The sequence below is a fragment of the Carcharodon carcharias genome, chromosome 16, assembly GCF_017639515.1.
Source record: "Carcharodon carcharias isolate sCarCar2 chromosome 16, sCarCar2.pri, whole genome shotgun sequence".
Taxonomy (NCBI): domain Eukaryota; kingdom Metazoa; phylum Chordata; class Chondrichthyes; order Lamniformes; family Lamnidae; genus Carcharodon; species Carcharodon carcharias.
In genome coordinates this window covers 36025870-36043267 of record NC_054482.1, presented here as the reverse complement: position 1 = coordinate 36043267, position 17398 = coordinate 36025870, and the positions used below count along the sequence as shown (strand labels likewise).

Sequence of the window (17398 nt, the reverse complement as noted above, 5' to 3'; positions counted from 1 at the left end):
AGTGTGTTCCAGATACAGGAGTATGAGAGAGGGACTGGTGTTTTCCAGACCCAGGAGTGTGAGAGAGGGACTAGTGTGTTCCAGTTGCAAGAGTGAGAGAGAGGGATTAGGCTGTCCCAGATAAAGGATTTTGAGAGAGGGATTATATTATTCCAGACACAGAACTGTGGGCAAATGATTAGTATGTTCCAGGTACAGGAGAGTGAGAAAGTGATTAGTTTGTTCCAGATACAGGCTGTAAGAGAGGGATTAGAGTATTCCATATACACGACTATGAGAGAAGGATTCCAGTGTACCAGATACATTAGTCTGAGAGTGGAATTAGTTTTTTCCAGATACAAGACAGTGAGAGAGGGATTAGAGTGCTCCAGACACAGGAATGAGAGAGAGGGATTAGTGTGTTCTAGATGCAGGAGTGTGAGAGGGAGGCATTAGATTGTTCCAGACACAGGAATGAGAGAGACAGTTTAGCGTGTTCTACGTACATGTGTGCAAGACAGGGTTTAGAGCATGCCAGGTACAGGAGTGTGAGAGATGGAATAGAGTGATCCAGATACAGGAATGTTAGAGGGGCATCAGATTGTTCCAGATACAGTAGTGCGAGAGAGGATTTAGATTTTTCCATATACACGCGCGTGAGAGAAGGAATAGAGTGTTCCACATAAAGCAGTGTTAGATATGGATTAGTTTGTTCCAGACCCAGGAGTGTGTGAGAGGGACTAGTGTGTTCCAGATACAGGAGTATGAGAGAGGGACTGCTGTTTTCCAGACCCAGTAGTATGAGAGAGGGACTAGTGTGTTCCAGTTGCAAGAGTGTGAGAGAGGGATTAGATTTTTCCAGATACAAACGTCTGAGAGAGGTATTAGGCTGTCCCAGATAAAGTATTGTGAGAGAGGGATTATATTATTCCAGACACAGAATTGTGGGAGAAGGATTAGTATGTTCCATGTACAGAAGAGTGATTAAGTGATTAGTTTGTTCCAGAAACAGGCTGTGAGAGAGGGATTAGATTATCCCATACACAGGAGTATGAGAGAAGGATTTGAGTGTACCTGATACAGTAGTGTGAGAGTGGAATTTGTTTTTTCCAGATACAAGACAGTGAGAGAGGGATTAGAGTGTTCCAGACACAGGAATGAGAGAGAGGGTTTAGTGTGTTCTAGATGCAGCAGTGTGAGAAAGGGTTTAGAGCATGCCAGATACAGGAGTGTGTGAGAGAAAATAGTTTGTTCTAGATACAGGCATGTGAGAGATGGAATTGAGTGTTCCAGATACAGGAGTGTGAGAGAGGGATTAGAGTGTTTCAGATACAGGCGTGTGAGAGATGGAATAGTGTGTTCCAGATACAGGAGTGTGAGAGTGGAATTAGTGTGTTTCAGATACAAGAGAGTGAGAGAGGGATTAGAGTGTTCCAGTTACAGGTGTCTGAGAGAGAAGCATTAGCTTTTTCCAGACACAGGAGTGAGAGAGGGGGATTAGAGTTTTCTAGATACAAGAGTCAAAGATAGGGTTTAGAGCATGTTAGGTACAGGAGTGCGAGAGATGGAATAGAGTGTTCCAGATACAGGAATATGAGAGGGGAATTAGATTGTTCCAGATACATGAGTGCAAGAGATGGTTTCAAGTGTGGCACATACAGGCGTGTGAGAGACGGACTAGATTAGAGTGTTCACGATTCAAGAGTGAGAGAGGAGGATAAGAGTGTTCCAGGTACATTAGTGTGAGAGCGGAATAAGAGTTTTCCAGATACAGGAGTGCAAGAGAATAAATAGTGTGTTCCAGATACAGGAGTGTGAGAGAGTGATTAGAGTGTTACAGACAGAGGATTGAGAGGGAGGGATTAGAGTGTTCCAGATTCAGGAGTGTGAGAGAGAGGCATTAGCTTGTTCCAGACACAGGAATGAGAGAGACGGATTAGAGTGTTCTACATACATGTGTGCAAGACAGGGTTTAGAGCATGCCAGGTACAGGAGTGTGAGAGAGGGAATAGAGTGATCCAGATACAGGAATATTAGCGGGACATTAGTTTGTTCCAGATACAGTAGTGCGAGAGATGATTTAGATTGTTCCATATACAGGCGTGTGAAAGAAGGAGTAGAGTGTTCCACATAAAGGAGTGTGATATATGGATTAGTTTGTTCCAGACCCAGGAGTGTGTGAGAGGGACTAGTGTGTTCCAGATACAGGAGTATGAGAGAGGGACTGCTGTTTTCCAGATGCAGGAGTGTGAGAGAGGGACTAGTGTGTTCCAGTTGCAAGAGTGTGAGAGAGAGATTAGGCTGTCCCAGATAAAGGATTTTGAGAGAGGGATTATATTATTCCAGACACAGAATTGTGGGCAAAAGATTAGTATGTTCCAGGTACAGGAGAGTGAGAAAGTGATTAGCTTGTTCCAGATACAGGCTGTGAGAGAGGGATTAGAGTATTCCATATACACGATTATGAGAGAAGGATTCCAGTTTACCAGATACATTAGTCTGAGAGTGGAATTAGTTTTTTCCAGATACAAGACAGTGAGAGAGGGATTAGAGTGTTCCAGACACAGGAATGAGAGAGAGGGATTAGTGTGTTCTAGTTGCAGGAGTGTGAGAGAGGTATTAGCCTTTTCCAGATACTGGAGTGTGCGAGAATAATAAGTCTTCTAGATACATGAGTGCAAGATCGGTTATACAGCATGCCAGGCACAGGAGTGTGAGAGAGCGAATAAAGTGTTGCAGATAAAGGATTGTTTGAGAGGGATTATATTGTTCCAGATACAGGCGTGTGATAGATGGAATAGAGTGTTCCAGATACAGAACTGTGAGAGAGGGATTAGTTTGTTCCAGACCCAGGAATGTGTGAGAGGGACTAGTGTGTTCCAGTTGCAGGAGTGTGAGAGAGGGATTAGAATGCTCGAGATACACGAGTGTGAGAGAGGGACTAGTGTGTTCCAGTTGCAGGAGTATGAGAGAGGGATTACATTGTTCCCGATGCAGGCATCTAAGAGAGGTATTAGTCTGTTCCAGGTAAAGGACTGTGAGAGAGGGATTATATTGTTCCAGACACAGAATTGTGGGAGAAGGATTAATATGTTCCCAGTACAGGAGAGCGAGAAATTGATTAGTTTGTTCCATATACAGAGTGTGAGCGAGGGATTAGAGATACAGGAGAGTGGGACTGGGTTTAGAGCATGCCAGATACAGGTGTGCAAGATTGGAAATAGTTTGTTCCAGATAGAGGGGTGTGAGAGACAGAATAGAGTGTTCCAGATGCAGAAGTGTGAGAGAAGGATTAGTTTGTTCCAGTCTCAGGAGTCTGAGAGTGACGGAATAGAGTGTTCCAGATACAGGACTGTGAGAGAGGGATTAGTTTGTTCCAGACCCAGGGGTGTGAGAGAGGGACTAGTGTGCTCCAGTTGGAGGAGTGTGAGAGATGTATTAGAGTATTCCAGATACAGGAGTGTGAGAGAGGGACTAGTGTGTTCCAGACACAGGAGTGTGTGAGAGGAACTAGTGTGTTCCAGATACAGGAGTGTTTGAGAGAGATTAGAGTTTTCAGATACAGGAGTGTGGGAGAGGGAGGAGAGTGTCCCAGATACAGAAGTGTGAGAGTGGAATTAGTGTGTTCCTGATACAAGAGAGTGAGAGAGGGATTAATTGTTCCAGATACAGGAGTCTAAGAGAGAGTCATTAGCTTGTTCCAGGCAGAGGAGTGAAGGAGAGGGATTAGATTGTTCTAGATACATGAGTGCAAGATAGGGTTTAGAGCATGCCAGGTACTGGAGTGCGAGAGACGGAATACAGTGTCCCAAATACAGGACTGTGAGAGGGTTTAGAATTTCCCTGATACAGGCATATGAGAGACGGAATAGAGTGTTCCAGGTGCAGGAGTGTGAGAGAGGGATTAGTTTGTTCCAGACCCCGGATTTTGTGAGAGGGACTAGTGTGTTTCTCTTGCAGGAGTGTGAGAGAGGGATTAGAGTTTTCCAGATACAGGCGTCTGAGAGAGATATTAGGCTGTTCCTCAGACAGGACTGTGAGAGAGGTATTATATTGTTCCAGACACAAAATTGTGGGAGAAGGATTGTTATGTTCCACGTACAGGTGAGTGAGAAAGTGATTAGTTTTTTTTTTCCAGATACAGTGTGTGAGAGAGGGATTAGTGTATTCCATATACAGCAGTGAGAGAGAGGGATTTGTTTGTTCCAGACCCAGGAGTGTGAGAGTGGGACTGGTGTGTTCCTGACAAACGAATATGAGAGAGGGAGTAGTGTGTTCCAGTTACAGGAGTGTGAGAGTGGGTTTACAATGTTCCTGATGCAGGAGTGTGAGAGAGGGATTACACTGTTCGAGATACAGAAGAGTGAGAAAGCGATTAGAGTGTTCCGTATACAAGACTGTGAAACAGGGTTTAGTGTGTTCCAGGTACAGGAGAGTGAGAAAGGGATTAGAGTGTTCCAGATACAGGAGTGTGAGTGTGAAATTAGTTTATTTCAGATACTAGAGAGTGAGAGAGGGTTTAGAGTGTTCCAGATACAGGAGTGCAAGAGAAGAAATAGTGTTGTCCAGATACAGGAGTTTGAGAGAGGGATTAGAGTGTTCCAGGTACAAGAGTGTGAGAGAGGGTTTAGATTGGTCTTGATACAGGTGTGTGAGAGATGTAATAGAGTGTTCCAGATACAGGAGTGTGAGAGAGGGTTTAGTTCATTCCAGACCCAGGAGTGTGTGCGAGAGACTAATGTGTTCCAGTTGCAGGAGTGTGAGAGATGGATTAGTGTGTTCCAGATACAGGACTGTGAGAGAGGGACTAGTGCATTGCAGACACAGGAGTGTGAGAGAGGGACTACTGTGTTCCAGATACAGGACTGTGAGAGAGGGATTATATTGTACCAGACACAGAATTGTGGGAGAAGGATTAGTATGTTCCCAGTACAGGAGAGTGAGAAATTGATTAGTTTGTTCCAGATACAGAGTGTGAGAGAGGGATTAGAGTGTTCCAGATACAGGAGTGTGAGAGAGGCATTAGCTTGTTCCAGACACAGGAGTGAGAGAGAGGGATTAGAGTGTTCTAGATACATGAGTGCAGTATAGGGAATAGAGCATGCCAGGTACAGGAGTGTGAGAGAGGGAATAGAGTGTTCCAGGTACAGGAGAGTGAGGAAGTGATTAGAGTGTGAGAGAGGAATTAGAGTATTCCAGATACAGGTTTGTGAGAGACGGAATAGATTGTTCCAGATACAGGAGTGTGAGAGAGGGATTTGTTTTTACCAGATCCAGGAGTGTGAGAGAGGGATTAGATTGTTCCAGTTACAGGCGTCTGAAAGAGGTATTAGACTGTTCCAGATACAGGACTGTGAGAGAGAGATTATATTGTTCCAGACACAGAATTGTGGGAGAAGGGTTAATGTGTTCCAGGTACAGGAGAGTGAGAAAGCGATTAGTTTGTTCCAGAGAGAGGGATTAGAGCATTCCATATACAGGCAAGTGAGAGAGGGATTAGAGTGTTCCAGATATAGGAGTCTGAGAGAGGCAAAAGATTATTCCTGAAAAAGACCATGAGAGAGGCATTAGTGTGTTCCAGATACAGCAGTGAGAGAGAGTGATTAGTTTGTTCCAGACCCAGGAGTGTGAGAGAGGGACTAGTGTGTTCCAGACAAGCGAGTGTGAGAGTGGGGCTAGTGTGTCCAGTTACAGGAGTGTGAGAATGGGTTTATAATGTTCCAGATACAGGAGTGTGAGAGAGGAATTTCACTATTCGAGATACAGAAGTGTGAGAAAGGGATTAGAGTGTGGGAGAAGGATTAGTATGTTCCAGGTACAGGAGATTGAGAAAGTGATTAGTTTGTTCCAGATACAGATTGTGAGTTGGAATTAGAGTATTCCAGATACAGGCATGTGAGAGATGGAATAGAGTGTTCCTGATACAGGAGTGTGAGAGAAGGATTAGTTTGTTCTAGAACCAGGAGAGTGAGAGGGGGACTATTGCGTTCCAGTTGCAGTAGTGTGAGAGAGGGATTAGAGTGTTCCAGATTCAAGAGTGTGAGATAGGGACTAATGTGTTACAGACACCTGAGTGTGAGAGAGGGACTAGTGTGTACCAGTTGCAGGATTGTGAGAGAGGGATTAGATTGTTCCAGATACAGGCATCTGAGAGAGGTATTAGACTGTTCCAGATACAGGACTGTGAGAGAGGGATTATATTAATCCAGACACAGAATTGTTAGAGAAGGATTAGTATGTTCCAGGTACAGGAGAGTTAGAAAATGATTAGTGTGTTCCAGATACAGAGTGTGAGAGAGGGATTAGAGTATTCCATATACAGGAGTGTGAGAGAGAGATTAGTTTGTTACAGACCCAGGAGTGTGAGAGAGGGAAAAGTGTGTTCCAGACAAATCAGTGTGAGAGGGGGACTAATGTGTTCCAGTTACAGGAGTGTGAGATTTGGTTTACAATGTTCCAGATACAAGAGTGCGAGAGAGGGATTACACTGTTTGAGATACAGAAGTGTGAGAAAGGTATTAGAGTGTTCCGGATACAAGACTGTGAAACAGGGTTTAGTGTGCTCCAGGTACAGGAGAGTGAGAGAGAGGTTAGAATTTTCCAGATACAGGAGTGCAAGAGGGAAATTAGTTTATTTCAGATACTGGAGTGTGAGAGAGGGATTTGAGTGTTCCAGATACAGGAGTGCAAGAGAAGAAATAGTGTGTTCCAGATACAGGAGTGTGAGAGAGCGGTTAGAGTGTTACAGACACAGGATTGAGAGGGAGGTATTAGAGTGTTCCAGATACAGGCATGTGAGTGACAGAATAGAGTGTTCCAGATACAGGAGAGTTAGAGAGGGATTAAAGTGTTCCAGACAGAGGTTTGAGAGAGGGGGATTAGTGTGTTCTATTTACAGGAGTGCGAGAGAGGAATTAGAGTGTTCACGATACAAAAGTGTGAGAAGAGGATAAGAGTGCTCCAGATACAGTACTGTGGGAGAGGGATTAGAGTGTTCCAGATACAGGAGTGTGAGAGAAGGATTATATAGTACCAGATACAGTAGTGTGAGAGTGGAATTAGTGGGTCCGGATACAAGAGAGTGAGAGAGGGATTAGATTGTTCCAGACAGAGGAGTGAGATAGAGGGATTAGTGTGTTCTTGATAAAGTAGTCCGAGACAGGGTTTAGAGCATGCCAAATAAAGTATTGCAAGAGAGGAAATAGATTGTTCCAGATACAGGTGTGTGAGAGACGGAATAGTGTGTTCCAGATACAGGAGTGTGACAGAAGGATTAGTTTGTTCGAGACCAAGGCGTGTGAGAGAGGGACTAGTCTGTTCCAGACACAAGAGTGTTAGAGAGGGATTAGACTGTTCCTGATACAGGAGTGTTAGTGACAGATTAGATTGTTCCAGATACAGGCATCTGAGAGATGGATTATATTGTTCCAGATACAGGAGCATGAGAGAGGGATAAGTTTATTCCAAACCCAGGAGTGTGAGAGAGGGACTAGTTTGTTCCAGTCACAAGAGTGTGAGAGAGGGTTTATAATGTTCTAGATGCAGTAGTGTGAGAGAAGGATTACAGTGCTCGATATACAGAAGTGTGAGAGATGAATTAGAGATTTCCAAATACAACATCGTGCGAGAGGGATTAGAGTGTTCTTGATACTATACTGTGAAACAGGGATTAGTGTGTTCCAGATACAGGATTGTGAGAAAGGGTTTAGTGTCTTCCAGGTACAGGAGAGTGAGAGAGGGATTAGAGTGTTCCAGATACAAGAGTGTGAGAGAGGGACTAGTGTGTTCCAGATACAGGAGTTTGAGAGAGGGATTAGAGTGTTTCAGATACAGGAGCATGGGAGAGGGAGGAGAGTGTACCAGATACAGGAGTGTGAGAATGGAATTAGTGTGTTCCAGATACAAAAGAGTGAGAGAGCAGTTAGATTGGTCCAGATACATGAGTGCAAGAGAGGCATTAGCGTGTTCCAGACACAGGAGTGAGAGAGATGGATTAGAGCGTTCTAGATGTGTGAGTGCAAGATAGGGTTTAGAGCATGCCAGGTACAGGAGTGCAAGAGAGGGAATAGAGTGTTCCAGATACAGGAGTGTGAGTGGGGGATTAGATTGTTCCTGATACAGGAGTGCGAGGGAGAGTTTAGATTGTTCCATATACAGGCATGTGAGAGACAGAATAGAGTGTTCCAGATACAGGAGTGTGAGAGAGGGATTAGTTTCTTCCAGACCCAGGAGTGTGTGAGAGGGACTAGTGTGTTCCAGTTGCAGGAATGTGAGAGAAGGATGAGAGTTTTCCAGATACAGGATTGTGAGAGAGGGACTAGTGTGTTCCAGACACAGGAGTGTGAGAGAGGGACTAGTGTGTTCCAGTTGCAGGAGTGTGAGAGAGGGATTAGATTGTTCCAGATACAGGTGTCTGAGAGAGGTATTAGACTGTTCCAGATACAGGACTGTGAGAGAGGGATTATATTGTTCCAGACACAGAATTGTGGGAGAAGGATTAGTATGTTCCAGGTACAGGAGAGCGAGAAAGTGATTAGTTTGTTCCAGATACAGAGTGTGAGAGAGGGATTAGAGTATTCCATATACAGGAGTGTAAGAGAGGGATTATAGTGTTCCAGATATAGGAGTATGAAAGGGGGATTAGGGGATTCCAGATAAAGGACCATGAGAGAGGTATTAGAGTGTTCCAGGTACAGGAGTGTGAGAGAGGGATTAGATTGTTCCAGATCCAGGCATCTGAGAAAGGGATTGAATTGTTCCAGGCACAGGAGTGAGAGAGAGGGATTAGTGTGTTCTAGATACTGGAGTGCGAGGCAGCGTTTAGAGCATGCCAAATAAAGTAGTGTGCGAGAGGAAATAGATTGTTCCAGATACTGGTGTGTGAGAGACAGAATAGTGTGTATCAGATACAGAAGTGTGAGAGAAGGATTAGTTTGTTCGAGACCCAGGAGTGTCAGCGAGGGACTAGTGTGTTCCAGACACAGGAGTGTGAGAGAGGGACTAGAGGGTTCCAGTTCCAAGAGTGTTAGAGAGGGAATAGAGTGTTCCAGATACCGGAGTGTTAGCGAGGGATTAGATTGTTCCAGATACAGGCGTCTGAATGAAGGATTATATTGTTCCAGATACAGGAGTGTGAGAGAGGGACTAGTTTATTCCAAACCCCGGAGTATGAGAGAGGGACTAGTGTGTTTCACTCACAAGAGTGTGAGAGAGGGTTTACAATGTTCCAGATGCAGTAGTGTGAGAGTGGGATTACAGTGTTCAAGATACAGAAGTGTGAGAGATGAATTAGAGTTTTCCAAATACAAGATTGTGGGAAAGGGATTAGATTGTTCTGGATACTATACTGTGAAACAGGGATTAGAGTTTTCCAGATACAGGATTGTGAGAAAGGGTTTAGTGCATTCCAGGTACAGGAGAGTGAGAGAGGGACTAGTGTGTTCCATATACAGCAGTGTGAGAGAGGGGTTAGAGTGTTTCAGATACAGGAGTGTGGGATAGGGAGGAGAGTGTACCAGATACAGGAGTGTGGGAGAATGGAATTAGTGTGTTCCAGAAACAAGAGAGTGAGAGAGGGATTATATTGGTCCAGATACAGGAGTGTGAGAGAGGCATTAGCGTGTTCCAGACACAGGAGTGATAGAGATGGATTAGAGTGTTCTAGATACATGAGTGCAAGATACTGTTTAGAGCATGCCAGGTACAGGACTGTGAGAGAGAGATTAAATTTTTCCAGATACAGTAGTGCGAGAAAGAGTTTAGATTGTTCCAGATACAGGAGTGTGTGAGAGGGACTAGTGTGTTCCAATTGCAGGAATTTGAGAGAGGGATGAGAGTTTTCCAGATACAGGAATGTGAGAGAGGGACTAGTGCGTTCCAGTTGCAGGAGTGTGAGAGAGGGATTAGATTGTTCCAGATACAGGTGTCTGAGAGAGGTATTAGACTGTTCCAGATACAGGACTGTGAGAGAGGGATTATATTGTTCCAGACACAGAATTGCGGGAGAAGGATTAATATGTTCCAGGTACAGGAGAGTGAGAAAGTGATTAGTTTGTTCCAGATACAGAGTGTGAGAGAGGGATTAGAGTACTCCATGTACAGGACCATGAGAGAGGTATTATAGTGTTCCAGATACAGGAGTGTGAGAGAGGGATTAGTTTCTTCCAGACCCAGGAGTGTGAGAGAGGGACTAGTGTGTTCCAGTTGCAAGAGTGTTAGAGAGGGATTAGAGTGTTCCAGACACAGGAGTGTTAGCGAGGGATTAGATTGTTCCAGATACAGGCATCTGAGAGAGGGATTATATTGTTCCAGACCCAGAATTATGGGAGAAGGATTAGTATGTTCCAGATACAGGAGGGTGAGAAAGTAATTAGTTTATTCCAGATACAGAGTTTGAGAGAGGGATTAGTTTGTTCCATATACAGGAATCTGAGAGAGGGATTAGAATATTCCAGATAAAGGACTGTGAGAGAGGAATTAGAGTGTTCCAGATACAGGAGTGTGAGAGAGGGATTAGTTTATTTCAAACCCAGGAGTGTGAGAGAGGGACTAGTGTGTTCCAGATACACAAGTATGAGAAAGGGACTAGTGTGCTCCAGTCACGAGTGTGAGAGAGTGTTTACAGTGTTCCAGATGCAGTAGGGTGATAGAGGGATTGCAGTGTTCGAGATACAGAAGTGTGAGAGAGGAATTAGTGTTTTCCAAATACAAGATTGTGGAAGAGGGATTAGCATGTTCTGGATACTAGACTGTGAAAATGGGATTACAGTGTTCCAGATACAGGATTGTGAGAATGGTTTTAGTTTGTTCCAGATACAGGAGAGTGAGAGAGGGATTAGAGTGTTCCAGTTACAGTCGTGTGAGAGAGAATTTAGAGTCCTCCAGATACAGGAATGAGAGAGAGTGGTTAGAATCTTCCAGATACAAGAGTGTGAGAGAGGGATTAAATAGTTACAGACACAGGATTGAGAGAGAGGGATTAGAATGTTCTAGTTACAGGAGTTTGAAAGACGGATTAGAGAGTTTGCAATACAAAAGTGTGAGAGGAGGATTAGAATGTTCCAAATACAGGAGTGTGAGAGAGGTATTAATGTGTACCAGATACAGTAGTGTGAGAGTGGAATTAGTGTGTTCCAGATACAAGATAGTGAGAGAGGGATTAGAGTGTTCCAGACACAGGAGTGGGAGAGAGGGATTAGTGTGTTCTAGATACATGAGTGCAAGACAGGGTTTAGAGCATGCCAGATGCAGGGGTGCGAGAGATGGAATAGAATGTTCCAGATACAGGAATGCAAGATAGTGTTTAGATTGTTCCAGATACAGTCATGTGAGAGATGGAATAGAGTGTACCAGATCCAGGAGTGTGAAAGAGGAATTAGTGTGTCCCAGATGCAAGAGTGTGAGAGAAGAATTAGAGTGTTCCAGATACAGGAGTGTTAGAGAGGGATTTGAATGTTACTGACACAGGATTGAGAATGAGGGATTAGAGTGATCCAGATACAGGAGTGTGAGAGAGGGATTAGAGTGTTCCACTTACAGGAGTGTGAGAGAGGGATTACAGTGTTCCTGATACTGGAGTGTGAAAGAGGGATTAAAGTGTTCCAGATACAGAAATGTGAGATAGGGATTTGAGTTTTCCAAATACAAGATTTTGAGGGAGGGATTCGAGTGTTCCTGATACAGGAGTATGAGAGAAGGATTAGAGTGTTCCAGATAAAGAGTGTGAAAGAGGGATTAGAGTTTTTCAGATACAGGACTGTGAGAGAGGGATTAGAGTGTACCAGATATAGGAGTCTGAGAGTGGAATTAGTGTGTTCCAGATACAAGAGAGTGAGAGAAGGATTAGAATGTTCCAGACCCAAGAGTGTGTGAGAGGTATTAGAATGTTCCAGATACAGGAGTGTGAGAGAGGCTTTAGACTCTTCCAGACACAGGAGTGAGAGATAGGGTTTAGAGTGATCCAGATAGAGGATGCAAGAGAGCGTTTAGAGTGATCCAGATAGAGGAGTGCGAGAGAGGGAATAGTGTGTTCCAGATGCAGGAGTATGAGAGAGGGATTATAGTGTTACAGGCACAGGATCGAGAGAGAGGGATTAGATTGATCCAGATACAGGAGTTCAAAAGATGGATTAGAGTTTTCGAGATACAGGAGTGTGAGAGAGGGATTATTGTGTTCCAGTTACAGGAGTGTGAGAGATGTATTACAGTGTTCCAGATACTGGAGTATTAGAGAGAGATTAGAGTGTACCTGATACAGGAGTGTGAGAGTGTAATTAGTGTGTTCCAGATGCAGGAGAGTGAGAGAGTGATTAGAGTGTACCAAATGCAGGAGTGCGAGTGAGGGAATAGAGTGTTCCAGCTACAGGAGTGTGAGAGTGCGATTAGAGTGTTACAGTCACAGGATTGAGAGAGAGGAATTAGAGTGTTCCAGATACAGGAGTGAGAGAGAAGGATTATAGTGCTCCAGTTACAGGAGTGCGAGAGTGTTCCAGATACAGGAGCATGTCAGAGGGTTTAGAGTTTTCCAGATACAGGAATGTGAGAGAGGGGTTGGAGTGTTCCCCATACAGGAGTATGAGGGCGGAATTAGTGTGCTCCAGATACAAGAGTTTGTGAGAGGCATTAGAGTGTTCCAGACACAGGATTGAGAGAGAGTGATTAGAGTGTTCTAGTTACAGGAGTGCGAGAGAGGGATTAGAATGTTCCCAATACAAGAGTGAGAGAGGGATTAGAGTGTTCCAGATACAGGAGTATGAAAGTGGGATTAGTGTGTTCCAGATACAGGAGTGTGAAAGAGGGATTAGATTTTACCAGATAAAGGAATGTGAGAGTGGAATTACTGTGTTCCAGATACAAGAGAGTGAGAGAGGGATTAGAGTGTTCCAGATACAGGAGTGTGAGAGAGGGATTAGAGTGTTCCAGATACAGGAGTGTGAGAGAGGGATTAGAGTGTTCCAGATACAGGAGTAGGAGAGAGGGATTAGAGTGTTCTAGATACAGGAGAGTGTGAGAGGGATTAGTGTGTTCCAGATACAGGAGTGTGAGAGAGGGATTAAAGTGTTCCAGGTAAATGACAGTGGGAGAAGGGAAAGATCATCTAAGAATTGAGATAATAGCTGTACTTCTGGTTATTAAAATTTTCCCACTGTTTGTTAAATTAGTGAGATGCGAATGGAAATTCAAAGTTAGGCTCCTACTCATTGAGTATAACGTGAATCCTCCTGCACCCTTGGCAACACCTTGTCATCTGTCCAAAAGTGGCCTTCCCTATGATTACATGACTCATCCTGTGGTTCTCTTCACTCCAATCTTCTCTCTCTTTGCAGTGTACCCCAAAAGAAGGGTAAAATAGGATGGCAGAGAGAACAAGTGTTTAGGTGGGGCACTGCTCATAATGATCTGAGTGGAGTGATTCTGGTGTGACAGAAAGGAACAATGTTGAAAGCCATGAGCGCAACAAAAGATGTGTCCTGAGATTTTTCACTGCATGTCAGCTTTGCTCTCTTCCAAATATTTCAGTGATTGTTTCTGATTGTCAGTGACCTTTTTAATTTTTTCCTGTCATGTCCCTCTGTTTTGTTGTGTTGGTGCTTTGTTCTATTTCTGTACTGTTGTGTTCTGGTCTCCATTTGGATACAGGAGGGAGCTTAGGAGGCACAAACACATGTCTATCTGGGAGGCCAGAACCAGCCAACTAAGGAGGCGAATACAGATGAGCAGCCGTGAAGCTCTATTCGCTGAGGCCTTGCAAGGGCTGGAGGGGAGCAGGTATCGGAGACATCGTTCCAGGATCTTCGAAGGTGACAGTCTCCGGCGGCTTGGTGAGCAGCAGGCGAAGGAGGCAAGAGTGGGAGAAGGCGGAAAACGAGAAGTCTTCAAGAGTCAGTCGCTCCGCAACAATTGGCAGCCTGCAGGAGAGAGCAAGGAAGGCTCCTCCCCCAAAGTGAATGGGGATCAGGACTGCAGACAGAGCAGGACTTACAGCCGGAATGCCGAGGCTGGGGAGAGCTTGAGGCTGGATGAGCCCACGCGGGTTAAAAGGAGGTACAGGTCCCTGTACAAGGAAGCAAAATTGGGACTGGAGGAGAGCGACGAGACCAATCTCAGCCATGGGGCCAGGGACAGCAAAGAGGAGGGGCTGCTGCAGACTAAGGGGCAGGAGAGTGGCCTTCCAAGCCATAGCCCTGAGGAGAAGGGCACCAGGGAACAGACAAAGGCACTCTCGTGGAGAGGCAGGCCGCACACAAGGTCAGTAGCTCTTGATATCGCCAACATTGCTTGGACCATATTCAAAGGTTTCCCTCCAACATTTCAAAATATTGACAGGCAATAATGATAATGAAAGTACCCACAATCCATTGCATTTCAAAAACCACTCTATCCACCTTGTGGTCTTGCTGAAACCTGGGCTGTGCTGCATTCTGGATTTGTTGGGACGCTCTGATTGGTTGCCTCTTTTCCTCCAAGGTTCCTCATTGGAGTATCTGGGAAGTTATTCTGGGAGACTCCAGGACAATCTGGGAGAGCTGGCACCCCTATTTAAAACAGCATGTCTTTCCTGACTGTAGTAAAACTGCCTCAGCTCCCAGCAATGGAGTTTTAGCAGTTTCTTATGTGTCCCTGGGATAAACATTAGGCCTGTCCATCCTCCAGAATTGCCTTAGTGTTACTTTTAATTGAAGAAAAGTCTCCAGGACATTGCTGTGTGGAAACAAACAGAAGAAAAGTCATAGTGACATTCAAAAATTGTGGGAACAAATTCTGTTTGACAGTCAAGAATTATTCATTCAAGGGAATTAGTGGGGGTTAGCAGGGCATCCAGAGAATGGATGTGTTGGACAATCAGTGGTGCTAGTGTGGGGGCTGGTGGTCAGATGATGATTCCTCCAGGAATATGTCCAACCAGAGTTTGCAATCTTAGGTTATCTGGTGCATTAAAACTCGACAGAAATATTGGCTTTTGATACTGAGCCCAGTTTGCATCAGCTCCCGCTCACAGCAACTGAAATGAGATAGTCTGAAATCATTCACGTCTTGATGCCCCCTGTTGAAATCCTGATGGAGAGGAGACACAGGTGCCTGTAAACCTGGATCACATTCTCAGAGATGGACCAGTTTGCTTCCACTTCTTGTTCCCTCCCAGAACTCCGTGTTCCTCCAATTCTGACTTTTTGCACATCTCCCACTTGCTTCACCTTACCATTGGTGGTCATGCCTTCAGCTACCAAGTTTCCAAGGTCTGGAGATCCCGCCTGAAACCTCTCCATCTCTCTCTTTCCTCCTTTAAGGTGTTTCTTAAAATTTAACTCTTTGACCAAGCTTTTGATTGCGTGCCTTAATATCTCCTCCTCAGCCCTGGTTCAGGTTTTCTTTTGATAATCCTCCTTGGGATGGGAACTTCACCAGCCCCTACACTGGGCCATTTGGAGGTATGCTAATGTTGGGGGTGAATGGCTGATGTTCCACCTCATACCCCTGTTGTTGATGGGCACCCCAAGGCCAGCAACCCCATGGAGTTCACTTAGCAGCCAGAAGGTGCCAGTATCTCCAGGGTCCTGAATACGACCTGTACCAGCTTGTGCCTGATGCTCCCTTTGATGCCCAGTGACTCCTTGGGGTGTTGCCTGACTGGGAGACAATGTAGGTCAAAAATCGCAGGTGATGGCGAACAGGACTGGTTTCCCGAGATAAGAAGGGAAGTAGGAAGGGGAGGAAAAAAGGGGGCTGGCAGAACTTGTCTCGACTGACGTGTCTGAAATGTCTCCACACAGCCGTCTGAATCAAAAGCTGGGCACCGACATGACTCTGCCCAGTGTGCAAGTGGGAACAGAAGGCACTCAGATCACAGAAAATGAAAATGTGGACAGTGCAAAGAACAGCAAGCTTGACAAGCAGCAGATTAATGAAGAGACCAGCTTGTTAAACCTGCAGCTGGATCTAAAAAAAACCCCAACTTCACCAGGGCTGACTGAGCTGACAAGTTCCAGGAACCCTGACCAGGACAAGTCTCGGGACCAGACTGAGATTGATCTGGATTGCGAAAGCACAGAGACCCCCATGGATTCTCTTGTTGCACCAGGTAGGAGCCTTTTTGTTTTCAGTGTTGTGATTGGAAAAAACAAGGGCATGCTGGACTGAGCCCACCCTTCACTTCACCACAAGCCTGTGAAGATCACTAGAATTTGCTCCAAGCATCTCTGACTCAGAGGTGAAAGTGAATCGTTCTTGGTGCTGTGAGGGTGATTTGAGACTAGCTCTCAGCTCACCAGCCCATGGGTGAGCATACGCCGAGATTGAATTCTAACCAATACCTCAATATGCTGACACTGCTCCATGACTGCTACCCAGCTCTCGATTAGTTTCATATCTAGGCTTGTGCCTGGAAGATTCCTCAGTCTTCACCTTATAAGGACCCTCAGGTGGGACCTTCTCCATTTAGTTAGCAATGGAGGTTGTGCCACTGCAAGTCATTGGCTGTAAGTGGTACCAATTGGCTATGGGTCCGAGCCCGGCACGAGTAAAGTAACATTGGGGTGGGTATTGAGGTTTCTCACAAATAGGGGAAGGGTTGCCTCTGCTTGATACAGGGAGACAGTTTGTATGTGCATTACAAAATAATATTTTGACAGTTTTGGTCAACGTGGTGGCCAGTGTAAAGGAGGCTTCATGCTGTACCTAACCCATAATTAATCTGAAATAAAAACAGAAAACATTGGAAATGCACAGCGGGACTGGCAGACGCAGGTACTGATGAAAACTCTCAAACCTGAAACGTTAGCTCTGCTTCTCTCCCCACAGCTGCGACACCTACTGGGTATTACCAGCATTTTCTGTTTTTCAGATTTCAGCACCGGCACTAATTTATTTTTGTACAGTGTTGTACTTGTCCTGGGAGTGTTTGATGGGGACAGTGTAGAGGGAGCTTCACTCTGTATCTAACCACAGGCTGTACCTGCCCTGCGAGTGTTTAATGGGGACAGTGTAGAGGGAGCTTCACTCTGTATCTAATTCCGTGCTGTACCTACCATGGGAGTGTTTGATCGGGACAGTGTAGAGGGAGCTTTATTTGATATCTAACCATGGGGTGTTCCTGTCCTGGGACTGTTTAATGGGGACAGTGTAGCAGAAGCTGTGCTCTGTATCTAACCCTGTGTTCTACCTGCCCTGGGAGTGTTTGATGGGGACAGTGTAGAGGGAGCTTTACCCTATATCTAACCACAGGCTGTACCTGTCCTGCGAGTGTTGGAAGGGGACAGTGTAGTGGGAGCTTTACTCTGTATCTAACCCTGTGCTGTACCTGCCCTGGGAGTGTTTGAAGGGTAGAGTGTAGAGGGAGCTTTACTCTGTATCTAAACCCGGGCTGTCCCTGCGCTAGGAGTATTTGATGGGGACAGTGTAGCAGAAGCTTTACTCTGTATCT

General features: G+C 45.1%; 1 protein-coding gene across 1 annotated transcript in view; it reads left to right on the top strand.

The window, feature by feature from the left end:
• LOC121288931 (probable voltage-dependent R-type calcium channel subunit alpha-1E) overlaps positions 1–16116 on the top strand; it is a 1066831-nt gene extending 1050715 nt beyond the window's left edge. The window contains exons 19-20 of the mRNA XM_041207798.1: positions 13618–14226; positions 15750–16116. Coding sequence (XP_041063732.1) covers positions 13618–14226; positions 15750–16116 — 976 coding nt within the window. The remainder of the gene's footprint in view (positions 1–13617; positions 14227–15749) is intronic.
• The last annotated feature ends 1282 nt before the right edge of the window (positions 16117–17398 follow it).